Source organism: Sturnira hondurensis, unplaced genomic scaffold, assembly GCF_014824575.4.
Source record: "Sturnira hondurensis isolate 20B ecotype Veracruz unplaced genomic scaffold, ASM1482457v3 Scaffold0021143, whole genome shotgun sequence".
Taxonomy (NCBI): Eukaryota; Metazoa; Chordata; class Mammalia; order Chiroptera; family Phyllostomidae; genus Sturnira; species Sturnira hondurensis.
In genome coordinates this window covers 30,402,481-30,422,800 of record NW_028093774.1, presented here as the reverse complement: position 1 = coordinate 30,422,800, position 20,320 = coordinate 30,402,481, and the positions used below count along the sequence as shown (strand labels likewise).

General features: G+C 39.4%; 1 protein-coding gene and 1 non-coding gene across 2 annotated transcripts; both read left to right on the top strand.

Moving 5' to 3' along the window:
• Positions 1-217: 217 nt before the first annotated feature.
• SNAPC1 (small nuclear RNA activating complex polypeptide 1) lies at positions 218-19,913 on the top strand. Its single transcript, XM_037031406.1, has 10 exons — positions 218-401; positions 2,600-2,759; positions 2,921-3,061; positions 3,865-3,969; positions 7,133-7,291; positions 8,947-9,015; positions 9,793-9,855; positions 13,216-13,366; positions 14,930-15,028; positions 17,074-19,913. The coding sequence occupies exons 1-10, from the start codon at positions 274-276 to the stop codon at positions 17,124-17,126; spliced, it is 1,128 nt and encodes a 375-aa protein (XP_036887301.1). The 5' UTR covers positions 218-273; the 3' UTR covers positions 17,127-19,913.
• On the top strand, positions 4,190-4,320 carry LOC118976992 (small nucleolar RNA SNORA24). The gene has a single exon (XR_005064404.1). It is a non-coding gene; the product is annotated as a small nucleolar RNA SNORA24 (small nucleolar RNA).
• Positions 19,914-20,320: the final 407 nt, after the last annotated feature.

The following is a 20,320-nucleotide window of genomic DNA, read 5'->3' as shown; positions in this document are numbered from 1 at the left end:
AATGTACACCTAAATTCCTTCTTGGGCTCACATGACACTTGAGATACAAACATTTTCAAAGAAATCACAAGAGCCGATCTCAGTCCTTGGACTAACAGAGTTGCAGTACAAGCCCAGCGCGAAAAGCGACCGCTTCGGGAGAGCCGGGTTGGAGGTGGAGCTAACGGAGCCGGATAACCGTCACGGAGCGCGTGTGCGTCACGTCGTCAGAGGCGGGGCGTCCTGCTACGTTTCCTGGGCGACCGCTCTAGGGTTTGCACAGACTTTGCAGGTATGGGGACCCCTCCAGGCCTGCAGGCCGACTGTGAGGCGCTGCTCAGCCGCTTCCAAGAGACGGACAGTGTTCGCTTCGAGGACTTCACGGAGCTCTGGAGGAGTATGAAGTTCGGGACTATCTTCTGGTGGGTGTTTCTTGTCCGTTACTAGCCTGTCTGCCCGCGTCCGCTCAGACGCGGCGTAGGTAGTTGCTAATCACCTCCACTCTCCCGGTCGCCGCACCTGTTAAGGGCTTAGGAAAATGGCATTCTCTGAAGGCAACCCCCATCTCTCCCGGGGCGCCTTCCTTGCTCAGGTTACATGCTTTCCCTGGGTGATTTCATTGGCTTCGGTTGCATCCTTTTGCGGCCTCTTCCCGCATATGTGGTTGTGCCTGGCTCCCCTTCTAAACTCTTTTCCATCCACTGCTAAGCCTGACCTAAGTCACCACCGTTTGCCCTCCTCCTGTCCTGTTCTCCTAGAACCCCATATTTCAAAACGAAAGAAACACCTAAGCAAAGACAACGCACGCTTGAATTCGTTTTACCTGTAACAACCAGAGTTCTCTTTCAAAAGTGCAAATTTGACCAGGGCAGTCCCTTGGTTACCCCCTCAGTGGTTTCCATTGCCTTTGGGATACAGCTCAAATTTCCCAACAGGGCTGGCTAGACAGGTTATGACTGGCTTCTGCCCTTCTCTGCAGCTTTGGTACCAATGTCCGTGCACCCACTCTCTTGCTCCGGCCCTCTACAGGCGTTTCCAAGGTCTCTAGGCCCCTACAGGTGCTTGTTTAGCCTGGAACTTTATCCCAACTCCCCTTGCCTGTCACTTCCATTTAAGTTCAAATGCCCATTCCTCAGGTAAGCCTTCCTTTGCCCTTCTAGACTAAGTGAGGGATTCTGCTCTTTTTTCTTATACATTATGATTGTGTGTAGTTAAAAAAAAGTATTAGTGTTTAAGAGTACAGATTATGGAGCCCAATTGACTGAATTTGAACCTGAGTCCACTGACTGACTTTTGTTAAGTTACTTGCCTGGGCTTCCTTATCTGTAAAAGAGGGACAATGGTAATACCTCAGTTCTGATGATAAAATGAGCTAATTAATATATGTTAAGTGCACTCTAAGTGGCTAGTAAATGTTCAGTTTTGCTATTATTTTTAAAATTTCCCTCCATTAGACAGAGCTCTGAAAGGACAGTGACTGGATGAATCTCCATTGGCATAATACGTACAATATTAGAAAGGCTAAATAATTGATGAATGAGTTCTTGTGATTGAAACTTTGTTTTGCTGAATACAGTATAGAATTTCTCTTTTTTCTCTTTGTTGATGCAAATTACCAATGTAGTTTGTACTTTATAGTGATGGAGGATGGAGAGCTGTTTGTTGTACAAACAATGATAGGAGAGAGACTAATTTTTTAAATGTATATTAAATGTAATGCATTTATAGCTTAATGTATTTAATCCATAGAACAAATCTGAAAAGCAGGTAGAATGGATGTGGTATAGATGAGAAAATTGAGGTTTAAGGAATTTGAGTAATTTCTCCCTGATCACAAAGCCAGTAGGTAGTAGAGCAGGTATTGAAATCTGTATGTTTGTCTGTTTCCAAAACCCATGATCTTTCATTGCAATCCTCTTGGGAAAAGTGGTAGTTCAGGAACATTTTGCTGGGGTTACCTCAATTTTTAGCTAATGAAAAACTAAAAGGAGGAAAAAGGTAGAGCCACCTGAGGAATGGGGAATTTTCTTTAGAAGTTGCCTCGGTCATCTACACTTACAGGAGGTATTTTGCATTCTTTTACTATATTGTTATTTGGCGAGACCAGGCTTTGGGAGTACAGAGAGGTTTACTTCCCTTGGTGAGCTTTGCCCTGAAGAGTTGGAAGGAGGGATGGGTTACATTGTATTGTAGTCTCTAACTTTTTTACTTAGATGTCCCAAGGGCAAAAGAGGTTTCGTGTGAATCCCTGAGAGGAAAAATATCTGTTATATATTAAAATGTGTGTAGCTTGTGTATATTATTCTGTAACATAACCATGGTTACTTTAATGAATTAAATGTTTTAAATTCTTAACTGGGAATAATTTGTAACTCCTTCCCTTTTGCTCCCCAGTTCAGCATGTCAAGTTGATGCTTTATGTAGATGTATCCTGTTTACCTAGTATATGCCTATGCCTCCATGGAAGAAACACAACCAAGGTTAGGTCTTTGTGCTTGAATCAGGAAGAGATCAGATGTAGCATGCCCATCCAGTTCCTAGTAGCCGCTAGAATATACCTCTTCTAATTTTTGTTCATTACTTATTTAAAGTCATAACATACTTTCTCTTTGTTTTCTAGTGGTAAAATGAGAAATTTAGAGAAGAACACATTTACAAAAGAAGCTTTAGCTCTGGCTTGGCGATATTTTCTACCTCCATATACCTTCCAGATCAGAGTTGGTGCTTTGTATTTGCTGTATGGACTATATAACACCCAACTGTGTCAACCAAAACAAAAGGTAATATCGATGAGTTGTTTGCCACCAGCAGACACACAAAACGGGTACTTATTTTCACAGCAAACTGATTTGTGTAGAAATGCCACTGTTTCAAAATTCTGAAACATTTTGTGAATAAGATTTACATTTAGTAACAACTTTTTTACTTCTCTTGTTCACAGATTAGAGTTGCCCTGAAGGATTGGGATGAAGTTTTAAAATTTCAGCAGGATTTGATAAATGCGCAGCATTATGACGCAGCGTACATTTTTAGGAAGCTACGACTAGACAAAGCATTTCACTTTACAGCAATGCCCAAGTTGGTATGGTACCTCAAATAGATTGTTTCTTCAAAGTGAGAAATTGTAGTTCATTGTCCTTAAAGTGTCTCAGTCTCCATAATTTGGAAAGAACATTATTATATGGTTTCTAATACTTGCAGAAAGGCTTCTTAAAAAAGGAGAAAACGCTCTCCGATTACTCTTTGTTGCGAACAAAATTCAGTCTCTGCTTTTATTTTTTTTTAAATTTTATTTATTTATCTTTAGAGGGGAAGGGAAGGAGAGAGGGAGAGAAATATCAATGTATGGTTGCCTCTGGTGAGTTCCTTACTGGGAACCGGCCGGCAACCCAGGCATGTGCCCTGACTGGGAATCGAACCGCGATCGCCTGGTTCACAGGCCCGCGCTCAATCCACTGAGCTACACCAGCCAGGGAGTGTTCATTGTTTCTTATTCAGACCTCAGAGGGCGTACTATTGAAAGAAGAACAAAGAATTTGAATGTCCATTGGTGGAAAGTTGAAACTTTCACTAATAAGATATGATATTATTTCTTTGGTTTTATGCCAGTGGAGACACTGGATTAGAAGAACACTAGGTTCTAGTTTTGGCTCTGCCATCCGCTGACAAATATGTGGGACTTCTGAGTCTCATTTGAGTTTCTGAGCACATGGGTTATTGTAAGGGTTATTTTAAAAGTCTAATAGTCTTTGAAAAATGGATTATTTAATGAATATACTTAGTGCTGTTTTTGTTTCACTAATGATTACTGATAGTTTTTGTTGCTATCATACTTAATTCCATACTTAAAAAAATATACTTTAAAAGACATTCATTATCATACAGCTGTCATGTAGAATGAAGAAAAAAATCCAGCGAGCTGAAGTTACAGAAGAATTTAAGGACCCAAATGATCGTGTAATGAAACTTATCACGTCTGATGTATTAGAGGTAAAATTGTTTTTATTCTCTTGAACTGTAAAAAAAGTGTTTTCCTGTTAACTATATAATGAGGTTATACCCCTTTCTACTGGTTACTGAAAAGTTTTTAGTAGCTTTAAACAACCATCGAAAGCATATTATTATTTTTAAGTATTAGCAATAACACACCCTAAATACATGAAAATTGGTAAAATCTTGAAACAGAGCTGGAAACAAAGGCGTAGAAGAGTGGCATGTGTCTTCGGGACCTGTCAGCCCTGGCAGCCTCCCCTCGCAGCCGTGGAGGAGTGTGTCCTTGTTTGTGGGCAAAGCCGGCACCATTCACCTGGGGTCAGATTCTGACTTGCACAAATAACATTCTTCGCTTTTGAAAACCTGGAGGGTGCTGGGTGATTGTGCAAAGATCTAACTATTTTTCAAGTGTTTCTGTGAAGTTGATCTAATTGTTCTGATGGGTGATAGAAAACATTACAAGAGACTGAGGAATTCAGTGATGCGGGCGAAGTCTCATTTAGTTTCCTGCAGTGCACAGGACAGATGTGATTTCACATCTCAACAGTTCAGGATTGAGTGGCAAATAATGTCATGGAAACAAAATAATGTTCTGGAAACTACCTAGGTAGTAGTTTCAGTATAGGCCTGAGTGTAATTTAGTTTTAAATTAGACTTTATTTCTCTTTAGAGAGAGGGAGAGAAACATCGATGTGACAGAGAAACGTTGATAGTTTGCCTTTCATAAGCTCCCAGACCAGGACCGAACCTGCAACCCAGGCATGTGCCCTGACTGGGAATTGAACCAGTGACCTTTTGCTGTGTGGAATGATGCCCAACCAACTGAGCCATACTGGTTAGGGCTAAATGTTGTTTTTTTAAGTAAAGAATAAGCAGGTGCTTCCTTGTTGTAGTTAAGTAAAATGCTTGATTCATCTGGGGGAAAAAATGTAGAAGGACTTGGACTTGGACTCGGGATATTTACATTCAGACACTAAAACCACCATCTGTGTTTGATTTTTTGGATAGGTCATAAAACAAGAATGTAAGTGATTTAATTTTAGTTTTTTAACAATACATATTTATTAAGTTCCTTTTTACAATGCTTATTTAAAAACTCACTGCAAACTAGGAAGATCTAAGAGAACAGAGCTGAGGTGATGCACAAAGGCCTTTTTTAAATGTTTATTGATTATTAGGGAGAGAGGAAGGGGGGGGAGAGAGAGAGACACTGATGTGAGAGAGAAACATTGACTGGCTGCCTCCGTACATGCCCTGACTGAAGATCAAACCTGCAGCCTTTTGGTGTTTGGGGCTGTGCCCTAACCACCTGAGCCCTGGCCAGGGCACGAACGCCTATGCCTTTAGGGTCATTGGAGGGGAGGGTCGGAAGGGCCAGGCTTGGAAATGCCTATTCCTAGCAGCTCCGTGGAATGGAGTGGTCTGTGTGAAGCCATCCCGACTTTATCTCCATCTTGGGCTTGCCACAGACCTGCTTCGAGAGCCTTTTCTGTCAGTGCCTCTCTAGATTCTATTTGTCCTTGTAGAGCCTTTGGGCCACACTCATCGATGACCCTTAAATTCAGTACTTTTCTGCTTTCCGTCTACTGCTTGCAAGTGTTGTTGTCTCCGTATTAGCACCCTTGAATTCTGGTCATCCTGCCACTCATTAGTTGTAGTTTTGTGGTTAAGGAGGCATAATAAAATGAAGAGAATAAGATACTGACTCAAAATGTCTGATTTTTAATTCTAACTCTGCTACTTAAGTAAGACCTTCAGCTAATTATTTCATTTCTAAGTCGGATTTTCCACTTACACAGTTATACTAATGACCATTACGTGGTGAGTTTTCAGCACGTGTCAGGAACTGCATTACATGTTTTGTGTGTGTTATCTCACTAATCATCACAGTAACCTTGCAGAGGAGGTGGTGTTTTCCTAATTTTAAAAACAAGGAAACTGAGGCCCAGGGAAGTTGAGTAAATGTCCAAGTAAGACTCCGAAGTCTGGGCACTTTCTCTCATTTCCGAACACTTAACTGTGTTAATGCTTTACATCAGGCAGAACACTCTCGCTTGTATATGCCCACGTAATATTTTCATGGTGGGTTAGGTGGCGTTACTCCATTTTGTACACATGTGGAACGTGCTTCTCAGGTTGAGGGCTTTGCTCAAGATCACAACCTAGCAAGTGGCAGAACTCGGGCCCAAACCAGGTCCAGCTGGTGGTCTTTCCCTGGGATGGCACTGCAGGTAGTAAAATAACGGGTGTACACCGTGTCGTAAACTGAAACGTGGGCTCCGCCTGCCTGGGCACTTTCCCTCTGAGGATGCTCCGTGTATGAGCACTCGCCACTACTGAGCAGTTTCTGATTCCTTGGACAAATCCTGCTAATTCCACCCAAATCTCCTAGAAGCGAGTTGAGTAGCCTGATTTAGGGGTGACTCAGATGTTGTCGTGGCCATCCGTGAAAGAAGTGTCAGTGGTCCCCTGCTGATCTTTGAGCCACATCCCAAGACTGGTTTTGTTTGATTTTGTAAGTCTGCCTGCAGTGTGCTGCCCTTCTCCTTGCCCCTTAGGTCTGCCCATGTGCATGGAAGTTTCTGGGGGAGGAAGGTCTAATGAATAAATAAAATGGGGTCATAAATCCCCTCTATTTCTTTTAATCCTACATTTTAACACCGAAGTAATGATGAGGTGCAGGCACGTAGGCTTTGAAATTTGTGAAAGTCATTGGCACATCTCTGGAGGATTAAGTGGAGTCGTCATACAGGAACTTCCAGCCAAGTGTAAAGAACTATGTAACTATGCTCAAAATGACAATATAAAATAAAAATGTGACCTTAGGTATTATCAGTAGTGATATTCAGTGGTATTTTATAAGTAATTTTAATTATACCCAGGAGTGTAATCCTTTATTAACTAGTTAGTCTTTTGCCGAACAGTGTATGTTACTTCGTGTTTGTTAAATTGAATTGAACGATACATACCTCTGAAAGCAGCCCATGCTTCATTAATAAGGCTGTACTGTTTTGTTTACACGGTTATATCATTTTCAATATATGATAGCATGTTACTCCTTATCAGCAGTCATTTTGGAATGTCACTTTATTTTGTGTTGGTTTTGCCTATAATTTTCTTCTATAAAGTAGAAATAAAAGACTCCTCTTTTCACCTTTAGGAAATGCTGAATGTTCATGACCATTATCAGAACATGAAACATGTAATTTCAGCGGATAAGTCCAATCCAGACAAAGCCCTCAGCTTGGTAAAGGATGATTTTTTTGATAATATTAAGAACATAGTTTTGGAGCATCAGCAGTGGCACAAAGACAGGAAGGTACGTGACTGCTCGTCTGATACCTCACCGTGGCATTTCTGCTACACATGTGGCTGGACAGGGGCGATGACGTTGAGAGGCAGCCTGGCTGAGTGGCTGCCTTCCTGCAGAGCTGAGGTTTCGAGGGCCTCACTTTTCTTTGACACTGATTAGCTATGTGATGTTACTTAACCTTATAAGTAGATTTTATACATATTGTATATATAATCAAATAATTCTAATTAATGACAACTTTATAATGTGTATTTGAATAATATATATAATTAGAGAGGAATGTGTCATCTTGGTATACCACCGATTTGTTGCAATGTTTATAATTTAGCATTTCCAAGAGTATACACAGCTGTCTTTGGGCCAAATCCTGCACACGGAGGTGTTTTGTTTGGCACAGCATCACTCCTTACATTAACGATTTTGAATCGATTGCCGACATTTAAGTATGTGCAGACTGCATGTGATATTCCAGACATGCAGCTTCTCCTGAAAGTCCGAGCTTTGGCAGCACTGGGCCCACCCTGCTGCGCGGCTGCAGACAGCAGCCCTGCGCGGCCGCTTCTCCCGTGGGTTCCGCCAGCCTTGGTTTATTACCCTTTACAAATCCCATTGACACAGACCTGCAGTTTGGTTTTCTGATCCAAATACTGAGGCCAGAGAGCTGTCTATACGTCCAAGTAACCTTTCTAGCTGGAGAAACTTATTGACTCTGGAAACCTGAAGGTTAGCCTTGCTAAATTTACCTTTGAAACCACTACTTCGTCTTATTTTAGTAAATACTTCTGAAAAATAAGGTAAAAATAAGCAGCTTCTAATTATTTACGATGTGTGCGATAATGTGTTAGTGCTTTCTCAAATGCTAGATAGATATCTTTCACAGTGTTTTTTCAGAAGTAATATGATGCCACCTTTTTTTGGCTTCCTGTTATATAAAGGGAGCTGGTGCAAATTAATTTTAGAAAAACATACACAAGGAAAGTGATGAGAAGATGATGGTCTTGAGGAGAAGGAGATACTTTGCTTCCTGTGCCCACATTTATTTTAATGATGTAGCACATTTTAGAATGTTTGAATAGGACTCTCTTTTATGTTTTTTAATTAAATATTTTAAATCCTTACTTTAGTATATGTTTACTGATTCTAGAGGGAGGGAGGGAGGGAGAGGGAGAGAGAGAGAGGGAGGGAGAGAGAGAGGGAGAGAGAGGGAGAGAGAAATATTGATGTGGGGAAGAAACAGATCAGTTGCCCCCCCGTATACGCCCTGACCAGGGCACAGCCTAGGTATGTGCCTTGAGGATCAAACCCACAACCCTTTGGCGCACGGGATGACGCTCTAACCGACCAAGTCACTCAGCCAGGGCAGTACTCTTTTTTAATAAACTTTCATTAGGGAAAGGAGAATAAACCAATTTTCTTGACTACATGAAGTGTATATTATCCTTCATTTGGAGGATTTAGACATTTTATTGATCAGTTTTAGAACTGTTTTGACACCTAACCATGATCTTAATGTCAGGTGGTGAGCCATACTGCAGTGACGTGAAATGATCTTTCAGTTTTTCAGTAATTAAGTACATGATTCTCACTGTTATGAAATTGATTTGCAATTTTTAGTTAATTTGAATTGTTAATCTGTATATGTGAAATTGTTGCTCTTTCAGAATTCATCCTTAAAATCAAAAGTTAAAGACGGAGAAGAAAAGAGGGAAGGAAATTCACAGGAATCAGAGGTCAGAAAAATTCACTGATTACTTATGGTGCAGTAGTTTGATTAACTTCTTTTTATTTTATGTGTAGCTGTGATTCTGTGTACTAAACATTATGATCCTTGGTCAGTATCTTAGAAAATTCTGAAACATGGGGTTCTGTGAAAAGCTAGTCTGTTTCTCACTGGAAGCCTGGCGTGAGACCACATCAGGTGTAGATCGGGAGTAGGGTGTTGGCTGTTTCAACGGGGGCGGGCAGATGATGCTGGAGGTGCCCCGAGTCCCTGCAGAGGCAGAGTGAGGATTTTTTTAAAAATATATTTTATTGATTATAATCAATAAAATATACCATTACAGTTGTTCTATCCCCCCCTTCATTCCCCTCCACCCTGAACACCCCCTCCCACACCACTCCCCCCCTCTTTTGTATGCCTTTTCTCACTTCCTGTCAGTCTTTCGGCTGGTGTGGAGTGTCCTGCCTCCGGAGTTTTCATCTAACGCAGTGGGTGAGACAAGGGGCTGGCCACCTTCGGCCACAGACTGATGAGGAGGGAATGGTTTCATCACCAGTGATCTTTTCATATTATCCCCCGTAATACCCAGTAGCTGTGGGGATGGCATCACGGCATCTGCTGTTAGGATGTGGTGTGTGTTTATGTGTCTTCACTCAATATGTGTCCAGCAGATGTTACTTTCTTATACTCTTCCTCTGTCTAAAATCTTGTTTCTGTGGGTAGTCAGAATTTCACTTAATGTTTACGTGTTCTAACTTTTTCTTTTCTTGCATATTTTTACTTTTAGAGTTGTGAAAGGGCGGAAACATTAGCAAAAATTAAATCAAAGGCCTTTTCAGTGGTTGTTCAGGTAAGTTACTTCTTTAGTAAGGTAATTTAGAAATTGACTTGGCGTTTTCTAAATTACGTTTTTATTTTTCCTCTAAGTAATACATGTACATAATTTAAAATGTCTAATAATACTGTATGGCTTGTATAACCCAACAATCTCCTGCCCCATCACCTCCTACCCCTGTATTCCTAACCTCAAGAGGCAACCATCTTTAACTTTTTCTCACTTAATTACTTCTGGTATTTACCTGGACTTTTGATGCCATTGTTTTTTATTGTCTTCCAGCTTTTCTTTTCCTGTTCATGGAAGGTTCTAGGAGTTTCTGTTTATCCTTTAAGTTCTGAAAATTCATGATAGTAATAACTTGGTATAGGTCTTTTTCCCATTGTTGTGGGCATTGTTTGATTTGATGGCCTTCAGTTGGGAGGAAATTTTTTTTAAAGGTTTTATTTATTTATTTATTTTTAGAGAAGGGACGGGAGGGAGACAGAGAGGGATAGAAACATCAGTGTGTGGCTGCCTCTTGCACATCTCCCACCAGGGACCTGGCCTGCAACCCAGGCATGTGCTGTGACTAGGAATCTAACCGGCGACCTTTTGGTTTGCAGGCTGGCACTCAATCAACTGAGCCACAGCAGCCAGAGCTCAGAGGAATTTTTTGTATTTTTTCTTTGATAAGATTCTTTGCTGCATTTTTGCTCTTTATCTTTTCTTGAACTTTTATTATTTTCCTTTCTGTTTTTAATCTCTATTTTCAGGGAGATTTCTTAAACTTTGTTTTCTGAACATTATATTGGATTTTTAAGTTTCCACTGATGTTTTTTCATTACTAATGTTTTTTCTTGTTTTATGAATCTTTTTCCAGTTAAATATATTCTTTTCTTTTCTTAAAAAGGATTTTATTTATTTATTTTAGAGAAAGGGAGGAAGGAAGAGAGGGAGAGAAACATCGATGTGCGATAGATTCATTGATCGGTTGCCCTTTGCAGGCCCCCGACGGGGGACCTGGCCTGCAACCCAGGCATGTCTCCTGAGAGTTGAACCAGTGACCTTTTAATCTGAGGCCGGCACTCAGTGCCCTGAGCCATACCAGCCAGGGCTTAAAAATATCCTTTATCTAGATGCATTACCTTACCTCTTTGTAGATGTTACAGTTTTTTGAAGTTTCCTCCTTTTCCTCTGGAGTTCATATTTTGGTGGCTTTTTCAAATGTGTGAAGATCCTCAGATCATATTTAAGAGTGGAGATACAGCTTTTTAATCTCAAATAAGGCCGGCTGCTGGAGTTTGGAAAGCCTACCGTGAGAATCAGCCAAGAGGCTTACCATTCCTTATGCAGGTTTCACTTAACCTCCCTTTTTACAGTGAGAGGTTCTGTCTCCTTCCTCGGCTTTGCCAGCTTCCTCCGGCCTACAGCCTTTTTGGTTTAGACCCCCCAGAGGGCCAACCTCCTGTTTTCTACAAGAAGAAGTCGGTTGTTTAATTTTGAGGCTGAGAATTGGGCCTGTGATCTCTAAGTAGGTTTTCAACATGTCTACCCATTTTTTAGTCCCATTTCTGATGGCGTCAGTTCCTGATCCACTAGGAGCAGCTTGCTGTGTAGTGACTCCTCCGTGTGGGCAATTAGGCTCCGCTTTATTCATTCTGCTGTGAGCCGTCCTTCACTTCCCCACTTCCAGATTTTTTTCGCAGACGCCGTGTTTCTTATTATCTTTGTTTTGTGAGTTTTTTCATTTTTGTTCCTTTACTCTCATTTTAGTGGCATTTCAGGAGGGGGCACTGATAAATTTAGGTGATTAATATCATTTTTTCCTGGATTTTTTCCATGAATGTAAGAATGTATTCTGTGGGAAATTACTACCATTTTTAGTTGTAGAAATAAAAAAGAATAAATTAAAAAATGAGAAGTGACTGTAGATTATTTGTCATATATGTGCATGCTACAGTCAATTGAATACAAGGTATTGTTGAATAAAAGCACTAAGAGCAATAAATTAATTCCACATTCTTTGAAACCAGAACTGTTTCCTTGTTATATGGTGGTCACTGATACTTAAGAAATTACTAAATAATTTTTAAAAATCATTTAATTAGAATATAATCCCTATAAATTGTTATAAGTGAGTTATTGCATAGTTTGTTTGTTTTCCCTCTATTGAGGTACAGTTAACATACAGCGCATGGTAGCTGTTAGCCAGTTGTTAATACCTCCCTGCACTGTGTATGTGCCATTCACTCAAATCTGCTGTGTTAACCAGGGCTCTGCTTAGGCACTGACTGCTGGACTGAAAACTCCCTGGACTGTCCGGCCACATCTCGCCTTTTATGTTGCCTTCACTGTCATCAACTGCTCTTCATGACAGCTCCAACCTTGCATGTTGCCAGGTTCAGGTGCAATGGAAACGGACAATTTTATTGCTTAATAGTTTAACAGAATTCTGAAATTGAATTTTATCAGTTATGCAGATCATTTGCCCACCCCTGGACGAACTGGAGGTCGTGACATTCACTTTGACTAGATCAGGGCCATACGGCCAGAGCTGGAGCCAGGCATAAAGTAGTTCCACGCGGACACATGGTGGTAACCAAGGAAAAAATTTCAGAAGCAAGGGAGACTAGGTTACTGGGCAGTAAAGCACAGTACGCGTCCTGTGTGCCTCCACTTCCCAACCGTGCAGCTGCAACAGCACGTTGGTCCAGTCTCAGTAGGTGGTGATGGCCGCTGCAGGAACTTGCTCACTGTAACGATGAAGGAGTATGCACATGTGACAGGTGTTGGCCAAAATAATGGTACAGCACTTAAGACAAATATGGGGCACGAAGTCTGGCACAAATAATGCTCTTTTCAAAAAAACCTTTATTTATTTATTTAAATATTTTCTTTTTTACAATTATTTATTTATTTTTAGAGATAGGGAAAGGGAGGGAGAAAGAGAGGGAGAGAAACATCAGTGTGTGGTTGCCTGTCACGTGGCCTCTACTAGGGACCTGGCCTGCAACCCAGGCATGTGCCCTGTCTGGGAATTGAACCACAAACCCTTTGGTTTGCAGCCTGTGCTCAATCCACTGAGCTACACCAGCCAGGGCTCCTTTTGTTATTACATAAAAATCATTTATTACAAAATCATAAGCATGTAATTTTGTAATGTAACAATATCACACTCAAGCACACCATATGACATTTTAGGTGAAATATTCAAATTGTTGTCCATCTCATGGACAACAATTGTGGTGGTTGTCCAGCCACACTCAGTGGCATTATTTCTGCCAGACCCTGTGTTTTTGTAACTTTTTTCACATCTTTGATTTTGTATTTTGTCTGTATCTGTTGGATTCATTTTGTAATTCATCGTGGGTAATTGAATTTCTAACTCTTAAGGCTTCCAAGTCAAGAAGGCATCGTCAAGTCAAACTTGACTCTTCCGACTCTGATTCTGCATCTGGTCAAGGACAGATCAAAGCAACCAGGAAGAGAAGAAACAAAGAAACGTTGAAATCAGTAGGAAGGAAGTTGTCTTCCAGAAAAAGAGGTGGCTGTTAAAGTCTTTTTAAGACTCAGCAAGGGAGAATGGGTCTTATTTACAATCTTCCTTCACTGATTTTTTGTTATAAAAAGGGATTAGATAATGTGTTTGAGAACCTCGTGAGATTTAATATAAAAATAAGTGAATTATCTTACACTCTTAGAATTTTATGGCAGAAAGGGAGTTTAAGGAGTCATCAAATTCATCGTTTCATAGATTATGAAATTTACACGCAGACATATTGATTAGTATAACCTGTTCAAAGTGCTGTAGCTAGATAGTTACAGAATCAGTCTAGAATTTTCCAGATCATACTTTATTAGTAGTTTTTGTGTGTGAAACAAACTTATGTATAGAATAAGGTATGTTGAGCAGTAACATTCTATAAACCATATTTTCCGCTAGCTATAATAGTTAAGCTGTACCTGCATTTGTTTGAAATAGTGTACCTATATAGTGCCTTTGGTATTTGGTTCTTTAAGAAATGACTTATTTAAAAGTTAAAGTTTAAAAAATTATATAAAAGGAGATTAGAAACATTAGTAAATACTTAAAGCCCTGTATAGAACACTTCTAGCTATTACCAGGAATAGCATGGTAGGTAGGTGGGAACAAACCAAAAATACCGGGGTGACCAAAAAGCTCGTGGGGTTCTATAAAATAAAAGACACATTTTTCATTTTCACCAATAACTTTATTTATTTGGATATTTGAGTATTGGCCATCTCCCACTTGGTATAACATTGATTGTTCTCAGCTAGTGTCTGGATTTGATTGCCATCAGCTTCGACTGTCCATTATTGTCGAGTGAGAAGTCTCCAGCATGAAACTTCACAGACCACTTTCGACACCTTTGATCAGTCACAGAGCCTTCGCTGTACACTACACGAACAAATCTCTTCTTTTGCATTTCAGTTGTGTTTTTACCTTTCTTGAAGTAGTAAAGTATAATATACCAAAAATATGTGTTTTTTCCATCTTCACTATTAAAATGGCTACCCCAAACTTCACCTATTTTGATGAATTTTTTTTAAATTAATTTATTTTTAGAGAGAGGGTTAGGGAGAGAGAAAGGGAGAGAAACATCAATGTATGGTTGCCTCTTGTGTGCCCCCTAGAGGGGACCTGGCCCACAATTCCGACATCTGCCCTGACTGGGGATCGAACCAATGACCCTTTGCTTCTCAGGCCTGTGCTCAATCCACTGAGCCAGCCTTGGCACATTAATTTTTTTTAAAAGCACGCCGTTATGACAGCTGTCACAATACAATCTAACAAAGTTGTTTTGAATGGAGTTAAAGACAACTAAGTACTACTAGAGCCATCTTATGGAAAAAAACAAAAATGTGAACTTTTTGACCAACCCAATACTTAAAAAAAGACATTTTGAAATGCATATTTCTGTTTACCATTACAATTTTAGCTTTTAGTTTAAACATCTAATTTTTATATTGTTGTAATAATGACATTTGTATAACATTTTTATCAAAGATAAAAATTATTGTCATATTTTATATGAAAATGATTAATATTATTTTCATATAAAATCATTTTCCCATCTGTTTTCAGGAGACGTACAGAACCTACAGAAGGAAGACAGATGTTTGAGTCTGAGTATGCCTGTAATTACGGAAGAGGACGAGGAGAACGGAAGTCAGAGTGAAGCAGGTAGAGACGAAATTTTGTCTGACTACTGAGCGAAAGCTCGGAGAGCATGAGGGTTGGCTGCGTGTTCTTGTGCTTTCACCTAAGGCACGTTGGAGAACTTTAGCATTAATCATACATACTGTTAATGAAGGCACTCAAAGTAGTAATTGGTAATCCATCAGTGATCATGAATATAATATGTATTAAGAACAATGCCTGTTGACTTTTTTTTCATTTGGGTTCTATATTCATTCAGCAAGCATTTATTTGGTGCATCTTAGTGTCAAGCACCTAGCAAGGTACAGGTATATAAAGATACATACTATAAGAATTTAAGAACCATTTTCTTAAAAAAAAAAAGAAGAACCATTTTCTTTTAATCATAGTAATTGTAGATCTGAGCACAGCGACTGGCCCACAGTGGACCTAAGTATTTGTTGAATGAATCCTATCAGTCTGTGCCCCCAGCGACCTTACAGTTCAGTGTGGAAGGAAGATAAGCCAGCACATTGTGGTGAAGAGAGTCGGGGTGCTGTGAAAGCACATGAAGACAGAGAACAGACAAGCAAAAGAGAGTGTCTTTCCTTCAGAAATCTGAGTGCTTCTGTGGTTTGCTTACTTCAGCACAAAATAGCCCTTTACCGTCTTGTGAGTTTCAGACTAGTTTCTCTCCTGTCTCGCGTGCTGGCTTTTACTGTGTGTGTGTGTAAACTGTTAGTCATACACACCTCTATGGCTAGCTGGCAAGTCCTATTCCAAAATCATTAGCTTGTTACTTTTTAAAAGTTGGTTTTCATTCATCATAATTATATATGCACATAATTTAATAATTCCAGCGATTTTATAATACTCATTACAAGAAGCCAGTCTTCTAACTCTGACTCCCACGTATTCCTCCCCAGGGAGAGCCACCTTTAACCCTTTGCTAATTATTGTGGTTTACTTCTGTGTCTCTAAATAACCTGTTCATATTGCCATTTGTTCATATTTCAATTCCGTGAATCATGTATTGACTACCCACTGAGGATTTAATTCTTTTGTATCCTTTGCTTCCCACCCTAACACCTGAATGCTTTCCAGGCCCACCCTCCCAATATAATTATTATTTTACTTGTGTTGGTATTCAGCATTTACAAAACATTGGCAGTAGGGCCATGCGATATGCTATGATTCTTCCTTAATTTCTACATTTTATTATTTTCTCTAGAGAGTTAATAAATTCTTTTTGCCTTACTAATTTATTTTTTCTGTGTCCTTGTCACTGTTATTGACCCCCAGACTCCTCTTCCTCAGTTGTAAGTCCCCTCTTGGTGCGCCCAGGCGCACCAGGCATTCGCCAGTCCCACCAGTGGGAAGAGGTCTCCTCTGGGCCCAGGAGGCACTTTCCTCTGGGCGGCTGGTTCATGGGGCCTCCTTGCTCTGTCCTGGCGGCCGAGTTCTTCTGGGAGTCTGTTTTCTTTTTCTTTTCTTATACCTTTTCCTGTTACTCCCCTTTTGTGTTCCATTGGTGGGGAATATTTCTTTTCTTTACATTTTTCATAATTTTCATGTTTTTGTATCGTCCGTTATTTTCTTTGTTTTTAATGACCAGTAACTACTAGATTTACAACTGTTTCTACATGGACGCCTGTTTGCGTGTTGGTTCTGGTGTCTGCTGTGATAGCCAAAAAGATGTATGGTAGTAGTGTTTTGGGTTACATTTTCAGGTTTAATGGAAATGAAATTGAAATCTTAGGCACTTGATCTCTCTACTGGCGTAGAGACCTTTCAGGTCTTGCACACTGTGTCTGTGCTAATTATAGGGAGGGCACACCCATATGAAACAACTTCAAAGTAGCTAATTTATTAAGTAGGATTTAAGCTAGAGTCTACGTTAGTAAGCTTTCAACTGTAATATCATTTTGAGGAAAACTCATGTGTATGTCAGGTTTAAGACTTCTTGTTTGAGCTTTGCTGTGTGGTGTTCTTATTTAATACCAGTCTATCATATGTGTAGTTTAAATGCTTATTATCCATTAAGTATTATTTTTGTAGAGCTGACAGACTTCTTAATTTTATGTTTTTAGAGGTCACTGCACCTAAGAGGAAAAGAAAACTCAGAAAAAAGAGCCTGGTGTAGAGTTCATAATTTTGAACCTTCTGACAGAAGAAAAGAATTATATTTTGTATGTTGAACAGAAGACTTCCGTTATTAAAAATACCTGTTCTGAGAAACTATAGGTTATTTCTTTGAAATGGCAAAACTTTAACATAATTCTAGAATAAAAATACAAAAACTTAGAGTAAGAATTTGTTCAAATTTATGTTTAACACTTTTTATGAAATTTGTATAAATGGAGAGAAAATTTTGATTTAGAATGTAATAGAAGTAATCCTGTTATTTAAAAAATTTTAACATTTCTTATAACTTTTGTGATATTTATTAAGTACAGTTTTGGTAATATATTTTAAAACATTTTTCTTGAAATATTAATGTTTATTGCATGTAAATGGCTAATTGTTTTGTATCTACAATTTGTTAATGGATTTATGATTTTTATTAACTATATATTGTATGGTTAAGTGCACTAAAGTTTTTGCCTTATTTGCTTTATTTTTTAATATATGAAATTTATGTGGTTGGTAACTTACGTGACTGATAGCTTAAGAAGCTTAGTTTCCGCTTTTGTAGTCAATGATGTATTTTTGGGTGCTTGTTTTAAGGCTCCGTTGGCCTGACATTTACGTGTGTATGTATGTATTCCGTTTGTATATGTAGATACATGTAGGCATCTGTCCAAATAAATACACATAACATGATTAGTAAATATATTAAGTACAACCTTTAAATACTGACTATTTCTGATAAAATCTTAAACAGAGATTGCCTGAGCTGTGTTGTTTAAATTGCTGCCAGGAGCAGACCGTCTCCCTACCACGTGGGCTCACCTGTCTGACACTTCATTCTGCTCCATGCCATTTTCCAGCATTGTGTCTTCAGGAATTCTGCAAATGCCCTGTGAGGGACAGTGTGTGAAACCTATAATCTTTTCAAATCAAACTGCTAACTTGCCCAAGTGAAACTTTAATTCATTAGAATCATATGTCATCACACTAGCTACTGAACAAAATTGTCTCCCATGCATGACATGTGGACATTGGGCAGAGCTTCTGGGATTTAAATATTTTAGGGTTGGGACACTTGGAAGTATGGATCCATTATTGGCCACTTGTAGACCAGGTTATTTGTTAGAACTTGTCTGATCATTAAAGTTTATAGCATTGTACAGCTAACACAGTGAGTAGCCCTCTATTTTTTCATAACAGGACTTGTAAAATACTGGGTATCATTTCACATGTACAGTGAAGAAACTATACCTCAGGATGCCTTGCCACACTTTACAAAGTTAGTAAATGGTGTATCTGTGGGTACAACAGCAGACTCTGGCCTATCATTTTATTGCCATTTTGTATAAGCCAACAGAAACAGAAATTCAGAGGAATACCTTTGTAAGCATGAAGCTGTTCCCATATGGCTTAAACAATAAAGTTTATTTTAAAACCAGATGAGTCTAGTTATATGCTGTAGTGCATTAGTTCCATGATGGCTTCGTATACGCAGGTTTGGGTCCTTGGGGAGGGCTTTATGGCAGTGCAGGGGGCTGTTCAGCAGCCAAGTTCCCAGACACCAGCCAAAAGCCAGCCGTGCAGGCAGGCCTTCCTGAGGACAGCAGTCCTAAGCCCTGCTTTGTTACTTCTTCTGCACAGGTGGGTCATGTCATTTTTTCACTGTTTGCAACAATGCTGGGTTGACCTTCGTGTGTATGTCTTGGCTCACTTAGGTTGGTGTTTCTGTTGGATGGATTTACGTGTGAATTTGCTCATCAAATTGTGTGTGTGTGTGTGTATACACACACATAATTTTGATAAGTATTGCCAAATTGTTCTCCAAAAATACTGCCAATTTACATTCCTACTAACTGTTTTTACAAGGGACTGTATACTGTTTATCTTTGTAATTGTCAGTTGAATATAGCCTAAATCTTAACAACAGCAAATGTAGAAAGATAGATAAAGGTAACAAAATTATATTAAGGAGACGTGAGTTAAAGCATCTGTAGTGTTTAGCTGATGGCAAGTTTTTCATGGATATATTATGAAAACATGGTGTGAATCACTCGATAGCTTTGCTTTAAATGTGAAATTGGAACTTAATTGAACAGAGTTGAAATAGAAAATATTTGTGTTCAACAGTAGGTTTTCAGAATTAAAATGTGTTCAAATATTAATTACCTGTTAAATTAAACTGTTTCCATTTTCAACCTAATTGTAATAAATGGCTGTACCAACTCATAAATACATGATTTTAATATTAAATAACTACTAAATTCATTTTTTTGTGAGGGAAGAGGCAGGGTGGCAATGTTCATAAACAAGCTGCATTTTAAAAGCATACCACTTTCAGAAACCTGAATACACGGAAGTATTGTTCAAAGTAGAGAATTGGAATTACAATAGTTTATAATGTTATGTGCCAGTTTTACTTGGATCTGAAACGCAAAGCAGGATTGAAAGAAGTGGGACCATAAAGAAAATGGAGCTTCTGTGGATGCTGATGGAGGAATAGTTTTCATTTTGAAAATAAGGTATCGTAATTGATTTCTTCAGAAGGAAGCTACCCTGAAAACGTGCAGTTCTGTTGAGAAATCCTTGTGTGTTGTCCTTGTTTTCTGGTGCTGTTACGGGTTTTCTTTGTTTTCTGGTACTGTTATGGGTTTATGTGGTGTGAGCAAACTCCCATTGGGGTTTAAAACCTCTTTCTCTTGATGCTTCAGAGGCTTCCTAACTGTGCGTGGGTATATTCAGTGGGAGGAAACACTCCCAATCTCTTTAACAACCGATTAAAGCGCTCCTTCCCTGAAACAAACACAGTTGTACCGCCTGCAAGGTATTTTCTACTGCCAAAGAAGGGATAATAAACCAACTTTTAAACAAAGACTCGGTCTTACACAGCAGGGGTCCCCAACCTCCGGGTGTGGATGGGGCTGTGGACAGTGTACCCGTGGGGCCTGTTAGGAACGGGGCTGCACAGCAGGAGGTGAGCTTGAATGTAACGTGCTTGACTTATCCCCAAACCATCCCCCTATCCCCAGTGTGTGGAGAAATTGTCTTCCATGAAACCAGTCCCTGGTGCCAAAAGAGTTGGGGGCTGCTGTTATACAGGGACTTCTAGAGCAGTAATGTAATGGGGAAATACATTAAAAATTCATTTATCTAAATGGGTTGAATACTTATATAGGTACTGGAAAATCACAATCTTGTATCCTAGTTTGG